This window comes from Mustelus asterias, chromosome 6 (assembly GCF_964213995.1).
Source record: "Mustelus asterias chromosome 6, sMusAst1.hap1.1, whole genome shotgun sequence".
Taxonomy (NCBI): Eukaryota; Metazoa; Chordata; class Chondrichthyes; order Carcharhiniformes; family Triakidae; genus Mustelus; species Mustelus asterias.
In genome coordinates, this window is record NC_135806.1 from 103,296,298 (window position 1) to 103,315,914 (window position 19,617).

General features: G+C 42.5%; 1 protein-coding gene across 1 annotated transcript in view; it reads left to right on the forward strand.

The window, feature by feature from the left end:
• LOC144495324 (EGF-like repeat and discoidin I-like domain-containing protein 3) overlaps window positions 1-19,617 on the forward strand; it is a 251,911-nt gene that overhangs the window by 85,145 nt on the left and 147,149 nt on the right. Inside the window, exon 3 of the mRNA XM_078215423.1 lies at window positions 7,931-7,960. Coding sequence (XP_078071549.1) covers window positions 7,931-7,960 — 30 coding nt within the window. The remainder of the gene's footprint in view (window positions 1-7,930; window positions 7,961-19,617) is intronic.

A 19,617-nucleotide genomic window follows, 5' to 3' on the forward strand; every position in this document is an offset into this window, starting at 1 on the left:
CACTTCCTCAAAAAACTCCACCAAATTTGTAAGGCATGACCTCCCTCTTACAAAACCATGCTGTCTGTCACTAATGAGATTGTTCCGTTCTAAATGCACATACATCCTGTCTCAGCCATGTCCCCCTCAGTCTCCTCTGTTCCAAGGAAAACAATCCCAATCTATCCCATCTCTCTTCATAACTAAAATTCTCCAGTTCAGGCAACATCCTGGTAAATCTCCTCTGCGCCGTTTCCAATGATACCACACCCCTTCTATCGTGTGGATTCCAGAACCACACACTTTACTCCAGCTGCTGCCTAACCAATGTTTCGTACAACTCCAGTATAACTATCCTGCTCTTAAACTCTATGTCTCAGCTTTTAAAGGCAAGTATACCATATCCCTTCTTAACCACTTGCGGCACGGTGACACAGTAGTTAGTACTGCTGCTTCACAGTGCCAGGGATCCAGGTTCAATTCCCAGCTCAGGTCACTGTCTGTGTGGAGTTTGCACATTCTCCCCGTGTCGACATGGGTTTCCTTCGGGTGCTCCGGTTTCCTCCCACAGTCCAAAGACATGCTGGTTAGGTGGATTGGCCATACTAAATTGACCCTAGTGTCAGGGGGATAAGCAGGGTAAATGAGGGTTATGGGAATAGGGTCTGAGTGGGATTGTGGTCGGTACAGACTCAATGGGCCAAATGGCCTCCTTCAGTACTGTAGGGATTCTATGATTCTATGATTTACTTTATCCACCTGTCCTGCTGCCATAAGCAGGTGTGTTCCTCTAAGCACTACAAGAAAGCTTTGGGCATTTCCTTGCACCTGGCTGAAGGTTTCTTACCCATGACATTCTGCTCTTGTCTGCTGACCAGTTAAAATTAGACTTATTTTTACATGCTGATCCGTACAATTTCAAAGCCAGCCTTATCTATGCAGAAAATTTTGAAGGACAGGTCAACAGATAATTAATTTAACAACAGAATCCTGGGATTTATAAATATCGGGACTGGACTGGACATTAATTTACAGCTGGGAAGGGGGCAGCAGTCTCGTTTGATTGGTTTCCCAGAGGCCCTGCCTAATTTAACGGCAGAATATGATTCATGCTTTTTGTTTCTGTTTCCCAGCATCAAATCACCAGATTGAATGGCCGGCTGCTTGTTGCTTGAAACCAAGTCCTAGTCGAGAAATAGAGAGGAGTCGGAGATGATCAGGGAGGCTGCACTGGGGAGGGGAGGGAGGTGGAGTTCACGGGATGGAGAAGATGAGGAAGGCCACAGGCCAGGGTCGGGTGGAGAGAGACGAAAATCAGAAAGATGGGGGAGACAGGAGGAACCAGTTGGGTTTTGGAGCCAAACAGCTCCAGAAAGCTGGGATCAGGGGAAATCAGAGCGCAGAAACAGAGCAGACATGTCAGGTTGATGGAGGAGTTTGGAGACCCTGGGGAGCAGACCAAAAGGATCAGTGCAGGCGTCCAATTGTCGGGGAGTTAGTGAAGCAGATAGACTGGATCCAGTAGGTAAGTGGAAAGGCTCCTAACTCCTGACACTGCTGACACCACTTTCCTTTAGCTGCTGAGATATAGGAAACTCAGTGGGTCAGGGTTAAATTTAAGATGCTGATTAAGTATGAGGCACACAGCATAGCCTTATATAACTCACATTGCTTTCCCATAGGGAACAAAAGCCAAGAAGGTATACTAAACCTAAAGTAAAACATTAGTTTTGGTCCCAGCTGGAGTATTGCGTTCTATACCGGGCACTGCACGTTAGGAAGAATGTCAAAGCCTTGGGGAAGATGCAGGAGAGATTGACTAGAGAAGTATCAGGGATGAGGATTATAGTTACATGAATATACTGGAGATGCTTGGCTTGTTCTCCTTAGAGCAGAGAAGGCTCAAAGGGGCTTTGATAGGGATGTTTGGAATCATGAATATTTAGACAGAATAAATTCAGAAAAATTCTTCTCAGTGGCTAAAGGGGAGATAACAAGGTGATTGGGAAAAGAGGTGATGTAAGGAAAATGTATTTTATGCAATGAGTGCTTAAAGTTTGGAATGTGCTACTTAATAGGATGGTGGCTATAGATTCAATCGTAGCCTTCAAGACAGAATTGGATAAATACTTGAGTAAAAATTGCAGAGGTATGGGAAATGAACTAGGGAAGAGAATTAACTGAGTTGTGCTTCAGGAAAGCTGGTGCAGACTCGATGGGCCAAATAACCTCCTTCTGTGCTGTAGTGTTCTGATTCTACAATTTCAAGAAATGAATGGTAAGTTCGTGGCTTATGATAGTCCTTCAAAATAATCAGGAATATGACTGTAGCACAGAACATAGTCATTACACAAGCACTCTAAATGCTAAGTAAAACCTCCATTTTTTTTCCATATGTGCAAAGGTTACATTTGATTAAATTTAAATGGAGGCTTTGGAATTTCAATTTTAGATATGCAGCTAGAAATTTCTGTTTTAATGTAAGAAAAATGTACAAATTTGAAATGACTCGGATATAACCAAGAGTTGTAGAAATTTCTTCTCGCATTATGGAATCATCAAATGATACACCACAGTTCAAATCTGTGTGGGTTAGATTGATAGAACATAGAACATAGAACATTACAGCGCAGAACAGGCCCTTCGGCCCACGATGTTGCACCGACCAGTTAAAAAAAAAACTGTGACCCTCCAACCTAAACCAATTTCTTTTCGTCCATGAACCTATCTACGGATCTCTTAAACGCCCCCAAACTAGGCGCATTTACAACTGATGCTGGCAGGGCATTCCAATCCCTCACCACCAAGGTGATTGGCCATGATAAATTGCCCCTTAATGTCAGAGGGATTAGGAGAATACATATGTGGGGTTACGGGGATAGGACAGGACTTGGGTGAGATTGTTGCTGGCCCAGGCTCGATAGGCCAAATGGCCTCCTTTTGCATGTAGATTCTATGATTCTATGAGAAGGAGGCCACTCAACCCATTGGGTGGGATTTTCCGGCCGTGCTCGCCCCAAAACCAGAAAATCCCACCAGAGGTCAACGGACCTTTGCATGGTCTGCCCACCACCCGCTACAATTCCTGTGGCGGGTGGGACGGGAAAATTCCCCCTGTTGTACTTGCGCCAGCTCTTTTTGTAAAAAATATTCATTGGTGGGATATGGGTGTTACCAGTATATTTCCTATCCCTAATAGCTCTGGAGAGAAGGGTGATAAGCTGCCTTCTTGAACTATTGCAGTCCATTCACCATCATCATCTTGAGTACAACTAAGTGATTTGCTAGGATGTTTCAAGGGCTGCTGGAAGAGGACTATATTGCTACAGATCAAATATTCTCTGTATCAGACAAAGATGGCAGATTGCCTTCCCTAAAGGACATTAAGGAATCAGAGATTTTTAGGACAATTCTGGTACTTTGATGGTTACCATTACTGACCCTAGCTTTTTGTTCTGAATCTATTGAATTGATTGAATTCAAATGTTCCAATTGTTGTGGTAGAAAAATCAATCCAAGCCTTTGGATTACTAATCCAGTAACATAGTCACTATGATCATGGACTCCATTTGGTGGGACTATGCTATACTCTCATTCATAAAAACATATAAACCAGGAGCAGTAGTAGGCCATGTGGCTCCTCAAACCTACTCCGCTATTCAATTATATCTTGGCTGATTTGATTGTGGTCTCAATGTCACTATCTTGCCTACCCCCAATACCCTTTGATTCCCTTGTTCATCAAGAATCTATCTACCTCTGCCTTAAAAATATTCAATGACCCTGTCTCTACCACTCTCGGGAGGAGAGCTCCCAGACTCACTACCTTGTGAGAAACAGAAATTCTCCTCATCTCTGTCCCCTTATTTTTCAACTGTGTCCCTTAGTTTTAGTCTCACCCATAAAGGGAAACATTGGGAGGGATTTTCCAACCTCTCCATGCCTGCTGCAGATCACGCCGATCCTGAAAAATAGCCTGCAGGCCTAAAAATCAGTTTCACCTCATGAGCCAAATGGTTTGCAGTCGTCCTGGTCCCTTTCCAGTGGTGCAAACCAGATTGTGCTCAGAAAGGGTGCAAAGCCAATTAGCATATTTAAAGTAGCATTTAAATATGCATAGGCCATTTAACGCAAGATTCTCCCAGCTTCTGGGACCTTCCGAACTTCAGGCACGTCGCAAGACTGGCAAGAATCACTATTGGTCTCCACTAGCGGAGATCAGGTGGGATGGCCACACTGGGGGCTTGAAGACCGTTGAAGCCCCGGGTAGTCAGGGACATGGCTGGGTAATGCCCATCTGGCACCCTGCAGTGCTGGTTGGCACTGCTAGTGTGCCAGGGACAATGCCAAGGGATGGAGCCTGAGTGGGGGTGGGGCCTGAGTAGGGGCTATGACAGAGCAGGCTGTGAAGAGAGGGGGGCTAAGGGGGGGCTATGCAAGGAGGTCATGCAGGGGCGCAGTTCAGGGGGAGTTGCAGGGATGGAGCATTAAGGAGACTATGTCGGGGGTTATGATGGGGGGGTCATGTCAGAGGTCATGAAGGGGGACCCATTGGGAGGACCCGATGCCGGTGATCCGTTTCAGGGAGGGGGTGAGGAAATATATCGCTGATGAAGTCTGGGGGGGCTCCCAATGTCCGTGGCGGGGAGGGAAGGGGTCTCCCAGTGCACTGTGCACATTGATGCACAATTTCAGCCAAATCTTCGTCGCCCTCACTTAAGAGTATGGCCTACAACATCTGTATATGCTAATTAAAGAGAAAGAGGAAGCCTTTAATCAGCCCCGTGCCTCTATCAGGAAATGGCTTGGTGCCTTACTGATCCTGCCACCACTTTTCATCAGATATTATGCGGAGCAAAGATAACTGGACTGGAAGTGACAGAATGGGCCCCTCTTCCTTGGGGCAGACGATGACAGCTCGCATAGTAATGGCGGTAGACATTATCATCACATTTTCCCACCATTTCTGCCACAACCCCATCCAATGTTAAACCCTGTTTACATATGAACATACAAACATACGAACTAGGAGCAGGAGTAGGCTATTCAGGCCCTTGAACCCACTCTGTCATTCAACAAGATCACGGCTGATCTGATTGTGGCCTCAAGTCCACATTCTGCTTAACCCTGATAACCTTTGGTTCCCTTGTTAGTCAAGAATCTATCTAGCTCTGCCTTAAAAATATTCAACCTTGGCTTCACCACCCAATGGGGAAGACAGTGCTTAAGACTCGCAGCCCCCTGAGAGGAAACATTTCTCCCCATGGTTTTGTGGCAGGTAGGTCGTGCCTTACTAACCTTATTGAGTTTTTTGAGAAAGTGACCAAGGAGGTGGATGGGGGAAAGGCAGTGGACGTGGTATATATGGATTTTAGTAAGGCGTTTGATAAGGTTCACCATGGTAGGCTTCTGCAGAAAATGCAGATGTATGGGATTGGGGGTGATCTAGGAAATTGGATCAGGAATTGGCTAGCGGATAGGAAACAGAGGGTGGTGGTTGATAGTAAATATTCATCATGGAGTGCGGTTACAAGTGGTGTACCTCAGGGATCTGTTTTGGGGCCACTGCTGTTTGTAATATTTATTAATGATCTGGATGAGGGTATAGTTGGGTGGATTAGCAAATTTGCTGATGACACCAAAGTCGGTGGTGTGGTAGACAGTGAGGAAGGGTGTCGTAGTTTGCAGGAAGACTTAGACAGGTTGCAAAGTTGGGCCGAGAGGTGGCGGATGGAGTTTAATGCGGAGAAGTGTGAGGTAATTCACTTTGGTAGGAATAACAGATGTGTTGAGTATAGGGCTAACGGGAGGACTTTGAATAGTGTGGAGGAGCAGAGGGATCTAGGTGTATGTGTGCATAGATCCCTGAAAGTTGGGAATCAAGTAGATAAGGTTGTTAAGAAGGCATATGGTGTCTTGGCGTTTATTGGTAGGGGGATTGAATTTAGGAGTCGTAGCGTTATGTTGCAACTGTACACAACTCTGGTGCGGCCGCACTTGGAGTACTGTGTGCAGTTCTGGTCCCCACATTACAGGAAGGATGTGGAGGCTTTGGAGAGGGTGCAGAGGAGGTTTACCAGGATGTTGCCTGGTATGGAGGGGAGATCCTATGAGGAGAGGCTGAGGGATTTGGGATTGTTTTCGCTGGAAAGGCGGCGGCTAAGAGGGGATCTTATTGAAACATATAAGATGATTAGAGGTTTAGATAGGGTGGATAGTGATAGCCTTTTTCCTCTGATGGAGAAATCCAGCACGAGGGGGCATGGCTTTAAATTGAGGGGGGGTAGTTATAGAACCGATGTCAGGGGTAGGTTCTTTACCCAGAGGGTGGTGAGGGATTGGAATGCCCTGCCAGCATCAGTAGTAAATGCGCCTAGTTTGGGGGCGTTTAAGAGATCCGTAGATAGGTTCATGGACGAAAAGAAATTGGTTTAGGTTGGAGGGTCACAGTTTTGTTTTTTTTTAACTGGTCGGTGCAACATCGTGGGCCGAAGGGCCTGTTCTGCGCTGTAATGTTCTATGTTCTATGTTCTATCTCTATCTTGAATGGGAGATCACTTGTTTTTAAATGTGTTCCCGAGTTCTGTTCTCCACATGGGGAAACATCCTTTCAGCACCCACCCTGTCAGATCTGCTCAGGATAAAATCATAGAATCATAGAATCCCTACAGTACAGTGCCATTCAGCCCATCGAGTTTGCCCTGACCACAATCCCACCCAGGCCCTATTCCCATAACCCCACATATTTATCCTGCTAACCCCCCTGACACTAGGGTAAATTTTGCATGGCCAATCAACCTAACCTAGGATCTTACAATGTTTCATGATGTGGAGATGCCGGTGTTGGACTGGGGTGGCACAGTAAGAAGTCTCACAACACCAGGTTGAAGTCCAACAGGTTTATTTGGTAGCACGAGCTTTCGGAGTGCTGTTCCTTCATCAGGTAAGTGGAGAGTTGGGTTCACAAACAGGGCATATATAGACAAGGCAATTGAGTCTTTGTCCATATATGCCCTGTTTGAGAACCCAACTCTCCACTCACCTGATGAAGGAGCAGCGCTCCGAAAGCTCGTGCTACCAAATAAACCTGTTGGACTTTAACCTGGTGTTGTGAGATTTCTTACATGTTTCAGTAAGATCACCTCTCATCTTTCAAATGTTTAATAGATACTGGCCCAGCCTGTCCAACCTTCCCTCATAAGATAACGCCACCCCTACCCCTCCCCCATCCCTAGTATCAGCCAAGTAATGCTTCTCTGAACTGTTTCTAGCTCATTTATATCCTTCTTTAAATAAGGAGACCCAATCTGTACACAATATTCCAGGTGTGGTTTTGCCCTCTACAATTTTAGCCAAACACTCCTACATTTATGTTCCATTCCCCTTGCAAGAAACAGCAACATCCTATTTGCTTTCCTAATCTCTTATGTATCTGCGCACTAACTTTTTGGGATTCATGTACCAGGGTACCCAGATCCCTCTATATCTCGGAGCTCTGCAATATCTCTCCATTTAAATGATGTGCTGGTTTTCAATTCTTTCTGACAAAATGGACAAGTTCACATTTTCCTAAAACAAATCTTCTATCCCAATATCTGCAGCTGCAGGTTAGAGCCATTTGAAATGAAATGCTAATAAACTGCAGGGAAAACACCCTTGATTTTAGAAACAGCTTGCAAGCGTGCTGTAATAGTGGTATCGGTTATTTAACATGTTAAAAATGTTGACTGGAGTTTAAATGTCAGATTGGTGTGTGCTTCTGTTAACATTGAACTTGCATTAATCTGGCTAACTTTAAATATTTGCAATGGTGTTTGAATGTTTTTTAGATTGGAAGCAGCCACAGATGATTAAATGTTGCAAATATCCATGCATGAGTATGTTAGCTGACAGCTGTACTGTGTTTTGATCATTTCTGTCCATTTACTGACTCTATATTTAATGCCAACAGCTGCAGATGGAGAGGAGTCGACAACAGCAGGTGGGTATTGCTGTATGCTATGTGCACAGTGGTCATTTCTTTTGAATGTGCATGCTACCTGTTACCTGACAATCTTGCATGTGCAGTTCTGCTTAAGTGTACTTTAATCCACTTTGACTAGAACAGTTTTACCGATTAAGTAAAATACACTTTCTGGCTAGTAGTGGCTGCTCACTTTAATCTCGTCCTAAACTGTTGGTCACAGCCTGTGTTAAGATACAAATTAAGACATATTCACTTGCATAGCAAGCACATTCTCGGCGCAGTTTGTTTTTAGAATGCTGTTACATGAGCCAATGATGAATAATTTTGTCAGGAAACTAACTGATTGACACATCTGGAATATAAGTGTCCATATTTACATGTGTCCCCATGTTGAACATGTTTGTGGCACTCCTCCCTTTTGTTTTTTTCCATCGTGCCACACAACCCCCCAATCGCACATCATCTATTCATGTCCCCCCCCAAAAAATGCTTCTGCATTCTGAAATGGCTTGTTTCGTTTAAGAACCTATACAGACTGATTCTTTCAAGTTGATCAAAGTAATATTTATTCCTTTAGTTGAGTCTTCCCTTGGGATATATTTAAGGAATTTGGGCGAGAAGCCTCCTCCATCGAGAGCTCAGCCTATTGCATCGAGTTCATTTGGGATAGATTCTAGCTTTGGTACATTGCCTAGACCCATAAGCTTAGCCTGACACAGCAGACAGCTGGAAGGGGCATGAGTGCACGGGATAGGATTTTGCAAGTAGTGGTGCGTTAGAAAGTTAGAAAGCAACTCTGCATCCATATGATTTTATTGATCTATGTATTCAGTAGATATATTTGAAATGTGAGTCCATCTTTCCTGTACTAATGAAGTTGGGTAGATGGGGTGAAGTTATTAAAAGTGCACACTCAATAAAAGCCTTTTAAACGGGCACCTGCAAAAACATACCAACATAAAAAAGACGCTTATTGAGAGACTCAAGTAACTCATATTGTAAAAGATACAAGAGGCACTATGAAACCATATGGATACTTGCAGAACAATCAACCGCAGACAGCCCTATGCAATGTAAGACCTTGAATACAGTCTGACAGCACATTTCAAATGTTCAAAGTGCGTGCGTGGTAATTGAGTCTAAAGATCATAATGACCAATGAAGGATTCTTCTAATAACCTTGCTTGTTCAGGCCCTGGAATGTATTTTCCACCTGTAGTTCATCCTAAAATATCAAATGAAAATCACTTGAAATACACAGTAGTTCTTTAAGCATCTGATAAGTGGAAAATATGGAGTCAACTTTAACTGTGATGGAATGTGAGCAAGTCCTTTTTAGCACTAAACAAAAGAGATTTTAGAAACCCCAAAAAAACAAAAAAACTGCTAGAGGATTACAAAGACCATCTCTGTTGTGTGTTGTTTGTTACAAACTGCTCTGTCTTAAAGACGTCTTTGTAGTCTTTTGTAGGTTAACTGTAAGTCTAGAAATATTTACACATGTACAGTAAAGGGTTCAAGCTTGGAGCTATCTCCATGGAGGGCAGCACGTGTCACAGTGGTTAGCACTGCTGCCTCACAGCACCAGAGACCCGGGTTCAATTCCTGGATTGGGTCATTGTCTGTTCGGATTCTACACGTTCTCCCCATGTCTGTGTGGGTTTACACCAAGTGCTCCGGTTTCCTCCCACAGCCTAAGAGACGTGCTGGTTAGGTGCATTGGCCATGCTAAATTCTCCCTCACTGTACCCAAACAGGCACTGGAGTGTGGCAACTAGGGGATTTTCACAGTAACTTCATTGCAGTGTTAATGTAAGCCTACTGGTGACTAATAAATAAACTTTAAACTTTATGCTTAGGTCTATGTATGTCTCTGCTTAACACCACACTGACCCTGGGACTAGGTCATGTGCCTTCTTATATCACTGTGTAGGTCAAATTGTACTCAGTCCTACATTATCCCTGTCTGTGTCAGGCTTTATCCAATATATTTGGAGTTATGCTAGTTTACTTCATGTATTATTACATTGTTATCACTCCCATACATTTACATTTTTATTACTACATTATCACTATTACTACATAGTAACTACCCCATCTCCCCCCTTCAAGTTTCCTTCCATTTCTTGGTGTTGAACCGCACTTGGTTGGTTCGGTTGTTGCATTGATTGATGGTTGCTGCTACTCTTAACTTGTCCTTGTGAGGTGGACAAACATTCTGCTCGTCTCCTTATCACTTCTTTCTCTTCTCCCATTGTGTGGGTCATTTCGAGTTTCTCTGTGGCTGAGGAAGATCATTTCTGTGAAGAGAATAAGATTTAGCGGTATGCTCACTGCTGTTTTTCGTTGTCGGCAATGGAAGGCTGCTATCCGGTTCCAGCATCTCTCGTGGCCTTGGCATGTTGGCTGAAAGTTGCAGTTTATGCACAGTGGTTGCAATCTTGACCTGCTGTACTATCATCAGGGCCAGAGGGAGAGGCTCCTCCAACTGTTGATCATTCTATTTTACATCTTCCACTGGAGGTCTTATGGTTACCTCTTGGGTGGTTGCCTGGTCTGACCACTGAGAGATTCTAGTAATGAGAATGGACAACTCTGCTTGGCAATTATTTTGGTAAGTTGAATTGTCTTTGTCCCTGTGGAACTCTTGTGTAAACTTGACCACTTCATCAGGGCATCCATTTCTGTTCAATTCCTTGCCTGGTCATTGGCTGCAGTTTTGGGAAAAAGATACAAAAGTCTGAGGTCATGTACCAACCGACTCAAGAGCAGCTTCTACCCTGCTGCCATCAGACTTTTGAATGGACCTACCTGCACTAAGTTGATCTTTTCTCTACACCCTAGCTATGATTGTAACACTACATTCTGCACTCATAAGAGAAAATGCTGGAAAATCTCAGCAGGCCTGGCAGCATCAGTAAGGAGAGAAAAGAGCTGACGTCTCAAGTCCAGATGATCCTTTGTCAAAGATTCCAGCATTCACAGTAATTTACTTTTATCCAGTGTTTAACTCACTACCACTTCTCTTCCAGGAATGCAGATTCCAGCATCCGCAGTAATTTGCTTTTATGCTAAATTCTGCACTCTCGCCTTTCCTTCTCTATGAATGGTATGCTTTGTCTGTATAGCATGCAAGAAATAATTCTTTTCATTGTATACTAATACATGTGACAATAATAAATCAAATAAAAAAATCAAATCAAAATTCAGTTCTTTCGTGAGATCCTCAATATATTTTTTAGAATTCTCCTTTTCTGCTTTCAAAGTCTGGATTTGCACTTCCACCGATCTCGTCCATCATCTTGTTCAGGTTAGATTGGAGTTCAACAATTTCATCAGTCTTGGTCATTAATTCTGCATTCAAGCAAGTGTACTGATTCCTCAGCAATTCCTTCTCCTATTCCAGACATTTCCCACAATGCTTAAGTTTTAATTGAAGATCGATCATTGTAGAATTTGTTTGTACAAATTCATCATATAAGCATTTCAAGTCCTCTTTCAAGTGTTCGACTTCCTCTGAATGACATGCCAATTCTCTCATCAATTCTCATTTTTCCGTATGAAACTCCTCTTTCATACATGAAAGTTGGTCTTCTACACTGATCAGTTTTTCTGTAGAAGAGTATGATTACTCCGTGCCGAGGGACATAGGTAGTCTAAGTGAGTGGGCAAGGGTCTGGCAGATGGAGTACAATGTTGGTAAATGCGAGGTCATCCATTTTGGTAGGAATAACAGCAAAATGGACTATTATTTAAATGGTAAAAAATTGCAGCATGCTGCTGTGCAGAGGGACCTAGGTGTCCCTTGTGCATGAATCACAAAAGGTTGGTTTGCAGGTGCAGCAGGTAATTGAGAAGGCAAATGGAATTTTGTCCTTCATTGCTAGAAGGATGGAATTTAAAAGCAGCGAGGTTATGTTGCAGCTGTATAAGGTGCTGGTGAGGCCACACCAAGAGTACTATGTGCAGTTTTGGTCTCCTTATTTGAGAAAGGATGTACTATCACTGGAGGGGGTACTGAGGAGATTCACTAGGTTGATTCCGGAGTTGAGAGAGTTGGCTTATGAGGAGAGACTGAGTAGACTGGGACTATATTCATTGGAATTCAGAAGAATGAGGGGAGATCTTATAGAAACATATAAGATTATGAAGGGAATAGATAAGATAGAAGCAGGGAAGTTGTTTCCACTGGCGGGTGAAACTAGAACTAGGGGGCATAGCCTCAAAATAAGGGGAAGCAGATTTAGGACTGAGTTGAGGAGGATCGTCTTCACACAAAGGATTGTGAAGCAGTTGAGGCTACCTCATTGAATGTTTTTAAGGCAAGGATAGGTAAATTTTTGAACAGTAAAGGAATTAAGGGTTATGATGAGCGGGCGAGTAAGTGGAGCTGAGTCCAGGAAAAGATCAGCCATGATCTTATTGAATGGCGGAGCAGGCTCAAGGGGCCAGGTGGCCTACTCCTGCTCCTAGTTCTTATGTTCTTATGTGCCATCCTTTAAGCTCATGTTCTGTAATTGTATTTCTGCCAATTGTTTTTGAAGCACCTCACACTCTCTTAGGAGAACTTCTACCTTTGCCTGCTATTCCATGTTCTTGATTTCCATTTCTTCGTATATCTCTTTGGGAATGTCATGTTTTTCCAAGGTTCCTTTCAAATGTGCAACTGTTTCCTTTGGAGCTGCAGTCTCTTCCTTGTACCTCTTGGTATCGTCCCAGAATAAAGACATTTGTGAGTCTTCTCTACCAACCAGTTCATCATTTCTTTCAGAGTGGCATTAAATTCATATTGTTTCACTTCATAATTTTCCAGAGGATCAAACTCTGACCTGAGGGATCAGTGCAGTACGTGAATGTCCTTCTCCAGGTTTTCCTTTTGTTTGTGAAGCTCTGTTCTTTATCTTAAGTTTTCTTATACTTGAACAGATTCTCATTGAGTTTGTTTTGCTGTTCCACCATTCGGCTGTTTAAGGTTATCTTTAATCCTTCATGTTGCTGAAGGGTTATGTACTGTTTTTGAATTGGATCTTGAAGGACCATTTGCTGTTCTTTCAACTGTTTATTTTCTTATTTAGCTCCTGTCTTCTCACTCTGCATTTCAGTGTGTAGCAGACCCTTATGCCACAATCTTAGTCAGTCAACTATAAAAGATGCATAAAACAGCTCAGTGAAACTTTTAAACATCTTAAAATGAAGGGAAATCATTTGTAATCTAATGGGATGCAGAAGGGAATCATTGGCCTCTAAACTCACCCACGATAAAACATCAGGTAATTTATGTTTCCTCTCTCGATGTAGTGTACTCTCCACTGAGAGTAGGGATATAGTGAAGTAGAATAGCGGATATGCATACAAGTTACTGTCTCAGCGAAAATGTAGTTGGGAAAGAGAGAACCGGACCATAAAAAGACAGTGAGAAGTTAGAGTGATGGAAGAGCACGTCAGGGCATCTTAGAGAGAATCATATAATTGTCATAGAATCCCGACAGTACAGAAGGATGCCATTCGGCCCATCACGTCTGTACCGACCATAATTCCACCTCGGCCCTATTCCAGCAACCCCACACATTTACCCTGCTAATCCCCCTGACACTAGGGTCAATTTAGCATGGCCAATGAACCAAACCTGCACATCTTTGGACTGAATGTTCCCTTTGAGCTGATGGATCGGGAAGCTAATGGAATGGGACCTTTCTTGAAGAATATTGAGCGAGGATTTCTATTCATTGATTATGAATAAACAGAAAATTCAACTTATTTACCAAAAATAAATTATGTACATCTGATTTTGTATTAGCCCAGCACACATATTTTAAAGGAATGAATTGCCTTCCTGAAAGTTTCGAGGATAATGATTGAACAGTGTGGATTTAAATGCTAATTCATGAACATTGGGTGGCAGCCATTCAGAGGCTTCTGACTAATTGGAACTCTTGAGGTGTAGAATACTATTAACAGCTGACTTAACTTTAAACAAGCATTTTCCCACAAGGCATTCAAATTATGGAATTTTGTGTATAATTTCTCAAAACACTACAAAATGGCTGTTTGAACATTGAGTTGTTTTGTTTGTGTAAATATATTTTAAATAATTGAAGCATATCAGTTATTGCAAAACACAAATTGCCATTTTGCAAGGAAATGCACACAATTTCATAGAAACCAACTATCTGAATCCAGAAAATTCAGCTTGCTGTTGAGAAAAATGTCTGAACTGTGTGTGTAGGATGCTTCAAATGATCAGTTCAAATTGTGGTTTATTTTGTGATGTGCTTATGGAGGGTTAAAATTATGATTTGAGCTCCATATGATAAATATTGCTCCCACACAAAACTTACTGGTTGCATAACTATCGTAGAATCATAGAATCCCTACAGTGCAGAAGGAGGCCATTTGGCCCATCAAGCCTGTAACGACAACAATCCCATCCAGGCCCTGTCCCCGTAACCCATGAATTTACCCTACTAATCCCCCTCACACTGAGGGGCAATTTAGCATGGCCAATCCACCTAACCTGAATATCTTTGGACTGTGGGAGGAAACTAGAGCACCCGGAGAAAACCCACACAGACACAAGGAGAATATGCAAATTCCACACAGCCACCCAAGGCCAGATTTGAACCTGGATCCCGGGCACTGTGAAGCAGCATGTAACCACTGTGCCACCGTGCCACCCAACAAGCAAATATTTTGTATGTAAAGATTTGTGGCATTTAATAAATGTCTTTAACATGCAAAAAGGCTCAAGGTGTTTCACAAAGGTATAATCACAAAATAAAGGATGCCAATCCATAGGAGGAGATTGAATACTAAATCCAATAGTAAGATAAGAAAAGTCTTTGCTCAGTACATAGAATGAGGAACACGGTGACATAGGGAGTAGTTGAGGTAAGTAGTTTAGATGCTTTCAAAAGGAAACTTGATGGTCGGAATTTTACCAGTTCACCCCGCCCATCAAGAATTGCATTGAGAATGAGCACCAGCAGAGACTAGTTGGGCTGAATGGTCTTGGTCTATTTCTGTGTGTATATTCCATGTAATATTGTGTAAGGCCTGATTGAGAAGGTGGGTTTAAAGGAGGAAAGTAATGTGGAGGGTTTAGGGAGGGAATTCCTAGTGCAGTACCCAGGTGTATAGAGACCAATGGCCAATAGTGGAGGGGTTGCAGAGTCAGAGGAACATAGATTTTTGCATGGGTTATTGGGTGGGATAATATGCAAAGATATGTAAAGAAGAGTAAGCCAACTTGATTGAAACAAAGAAGATTATGAGAGGTCTTGACAGGATAGATGCGGAAAGAATGTTTCTTCCTGAGGGAGAATCTAGGGGCTATTTTAAAATCAGGAGTTGCCCATTTAAGACGGAGATGAAGGGAAAGGAGGCGATTCTCCCAGCTTGCTGCATTGTTCACCTATTGCCCATGTTCTCAATGATCTATGTTGACTCCCAGTTGTGCAACGCCACCTCACTTTTAAAATTATCATCCTTGTTTTCAAATCATTCCATGGCCTCATCCCTCCCTATCTGAGTACTTCCACTGTCCCTACAATCTTCCAAGATATCTCCAAATCTGGCCTTTTGCATGTACCTGATTTTGGCTATTTCACCAATGGTGGCTGCACCTCTAGCTGCTGAGGATCTAAGCATTGGAATGACCTCCCTGAACACTCTGCCTCTCTACCTCTCTTTCCTCCTTTCAGGCAATCTTTAAAAACAACAAGCATTTGATCATCTTTCCTAATAGCTTCTTATGTAGCTTGGTGTCAAATTCTGCTTGCTAATATTTCGCTAAAGCACCTTTGGACCTTTAACCACCTTGAAGCCACTGTATAAATGCAATTTGTTGCTGTTACATCAGCCTGTTATTTGTCCAGTCATGGCTGGTTGCCAGGTTTAATTATTTCCATTGAAATTCCTGCATCCTTCCATGAGACTTGTATTTGTGGTGCCTTCTCATGTCACACAATATCCAGAGGTATCAAATATGTCCCAAATTCAGAAACAGGGCTCAGCATAAGTCTAGATTTGCTCAATGCTCTTCCAGAATAAAAATACACCAATGTTGCGCTCCCACTTCGTGTACTGAACCCTTGAGATCTGATTGTTGAAGACACTTCTGCAGATCCGATCAGATAGGGAATTGATGGAAGTCAAGAATCACTGAGAGAGTGACGCCTGCACATTGAAATAGGCAATTGATTATCTTTGTTAACTCTCGGGTTCTTCTAAGTTCATGTTACCGATGACATGGTTATATTAAAAAAAGCTCAACTTCCAAATACTGCAGTTAGGTCAAGGTTTTGGTGGATGATGAGGAATGACAGAAAAGGATCGCTCAGTGAATGTGGTGAAAATGATTGGAGCAGTGTCCTCTGGGGATGATGTATATGAAAGTGGCTGATTCTGATTGTATATGAACATTTAAATTTCTAAACCTTACTGAATTGAAGAGAATTCATTAACTGAAACAAATTTGCAAAGAAATGCATATTTAAAGTTCAGAGAGCAGATATTTAACAGGGTTGCGTAAGGTTTTCAAACTTCTTTTTGAAGTATTTTTGTGCTGTATTAGAATTCTTCAAATTTATAATGTTTTGATGATGGCAGAACCTTGTGACAGCAACAGGGTCTTGGCTGCCGGCTGGAGAGCTGGGTGACCAGCCATCCTGCAATTTGGCTTTTTATCCCATTTCCAATGTCGAGCCTTTTATTTGGGCCAGCATCTAAGTATCCCTTGTTTTTTTTGCCTGGAGATGGTCACCCTGGGCAAGACCCCATGTCGTAGTTTTTCAAGAAGGCCTTGTCAGTGGTGGGCTTTTCTCTGGGATAAAAGACCCTGGGGCGGAGGTCCCACCAGCCGACTGGTCAACAGCTCTTCTATACTCAGCAGCGCCTCCGAGAGGGCAGTGGCTGCTGCTGGTACTATACCTGCCCTCGACCTTGGAACAAGGAGGGACCCAAACACAGGTGAATGAAGGTGGGAAGAGCATCATGCGATAGGGGTCACAGGGCGAGGGGTAGAGGGAAGTCAGCAGCAAAGGCACAGAGTGGCTCTCATTGGGCACCACATCTTCCCAATGCCGACTCCCTCAATCAGACGCTGAATGCCTTTGAATGAGAGATCCTAGAAGGAGCACACAGGCATACGTGCCAGGGTTTGCTTATGGTGCTCTCCTCATGTCAAGTTCCCCAGCTGCTGCTGAGTTAATACCAGCGGCAGCAGAATGGGGTCCCTACGTGGGCACTAATGGTCCATTTAAGGGTCTGAATTGTGGGTGGGTGGGAAGGCCGTGTATGGGTCTTCTTGCCATGGAATTAGTCAAGGTGGAGGCAGAAAGGTAGTGGCGTCCCCACCCTCCTGTTAGATTAAATGACCCCCTGCCACCAAACTTGCCATACAGGAGGGCACAAGACTTTGTCTATGTATGTTTGCAATGTCTCCAATTTATTCAGATGATGTTGCCTAGACATGTCTGTTCTATTCTTATGATTTGTTCATTTCCATAAAAATTTATTTATAAGTGTTCAAAATGCAGTTGTCATTTCATTCCAATACATACACAAAATTATACTGAATTACTACTTGTTTTATTTTCAGTGTGTCTGAATCTGCAGTCTGCAGCTGTATTTTTTTTATCATTCTATCCATTGAATTCTTAATGTAGTGATATTGTTTCCTCATAATTTTAATATGCTGATGGTAAATGCAGAAGCCCTGAACAACAAGGTTTCCTTTTTGGTTGCAGTTCAATTAAATATCTTATCGGTATATACTTTATGCCTTCCCCTGGGGGAAAATAAGAGTTCTCACGGCTGCACAGGAACATGAGAGCCTTCTGTACTGCAAAATAAGAAATAGCCTTTCTGATATCTGTACCTGACTGAATTAGTTCAATATTACTTGTAGGACAATATTAATTCTGTGACTTCGCCTCTGTTTACAAAGAATATAATACGGTGTCGTGAGAATAAATAAATTATAATTACTTGTAAGAAGTCTGTGGGGTGTAATTCAATGTTCCTTTGGCTCCTGGAGGTCAAAATAGCATATAACTGGGTCCAGCCCAAAGGATACAAGCCAAACATTTCCCCATTACTTTGAACCCTGTAAACAATTCCACAAGAGATCCACTAATTAATATATAGATTCTTTTTAGTAATGTTTGACATGTGGTTCTTTCATGGTCATATTGCCTTGTGAGTTGAATGCACTTTTTAATGATTTGACCATTTTAGCAGGGCTTACTTTGTATTTATCTATTTCTGGTGGTGTACTTGAAAATACAGTCACTGATGAATTTCTTGTCCTTGTGGGCAGCACGGTGACACAGTGGTTAACACTGCTGCCTCACAGCGCCAGGGACCCGGGTTTGATTCCCAGCTTGGGTCACTGTGCGGAGTCTGCACGTTCTCTTTGTGTCTGCATGGGTTTCTTCCGGGTGCTCCAGTTTCCTCCCACAGTCTGACATGCTGGTTAGATGCGTTGGCCATGCTAAATTTTCTCTCAGAGTATCTGAACAGTGTGGCGACCAGGGGATTTTCACAGTAACTTCACTGCAGTGTTAATGTAAACCTATTTGTGACAGCAATAAATTAAACTATCTACCCAGAGACTTCTTCAGTTGCTAACTTGATTTTATTAAAGTTGTTCATTTAAATCACCATTTGAAAATGTCCCGCTATACATTAATGTATTTTGGATGCTTTTCTCTCCGATCTAGTTATGTTATATATGTAAAGGTTTGTTGACTTAAATTTAGCATCGCCTACTTTTGGGATTCTCTCTCCGTGGCTCTTTATGAATTTGGCCTGGATTCTTTGGCACAAGATGTTTTTGATCCTGGAGGTGGGGGTAAATGAAGCAATTGAATGAAAACAGACTTAATTTGAATACTTATGGATCAGAAGAGGTGGCCAGTAATATTAGTTTGAGAGTTGCAGTATCTGAATAAATTGATGCCTTATTCATCACCGAATTATTAAACTCTTAACCACAGCCTGTAATCTTAAAAGAACCAGTAGATATATAAAAAAAATACTGCGGCTATTGGCAATCTGAAATCAAAACAGAAAATGATGGAAATATTCAACAGGTCTGGCAGCATCTACGGAGAGAATTCCATCATTTTCTGTACTTCTGAGTACAAACAATTCTTGTAGAATTCAGGACCAGTGACCTTTAACAATATATAAACTCATACAGCAGAAATAAACAATCTGTCGCTAAGAATATTAATTTATGGTGGGAGATTTCTATAACCAGTGATCTGAACCTAACAACTGAGTTGAAACCCAGTAAGAAATGAAACTTTGAGGCAACCATAGTGTTACACAGTAATTTCCATGCAACACTGAAGAAGAAAACCGCAAATCTTTCTGTGTCTTAGTCAAGATCTTTTGAGGTTTTTCAGTGATTCACTGGGCAAAAATAGTGCATATTGTAAGACTGAGTCATGTTGACAGGATGTCCTAGGTTCAGTGTCGAGTGTGTGCTTCTGTGACCTTAAGTGAATTTGGGATTCACAGTTGGGCTCGGCATTCCTGGCAATGGGAAAACGCAGTTCGGCCAAGATTTGGTTCTTAATAACTATCCTGCAGAGGTTAGATGAGAACAGGACCAGGGTCTGTTTCAGTAGCTTAACTGTGAAAGAGTGCCAGATTTAAAGGCAGTG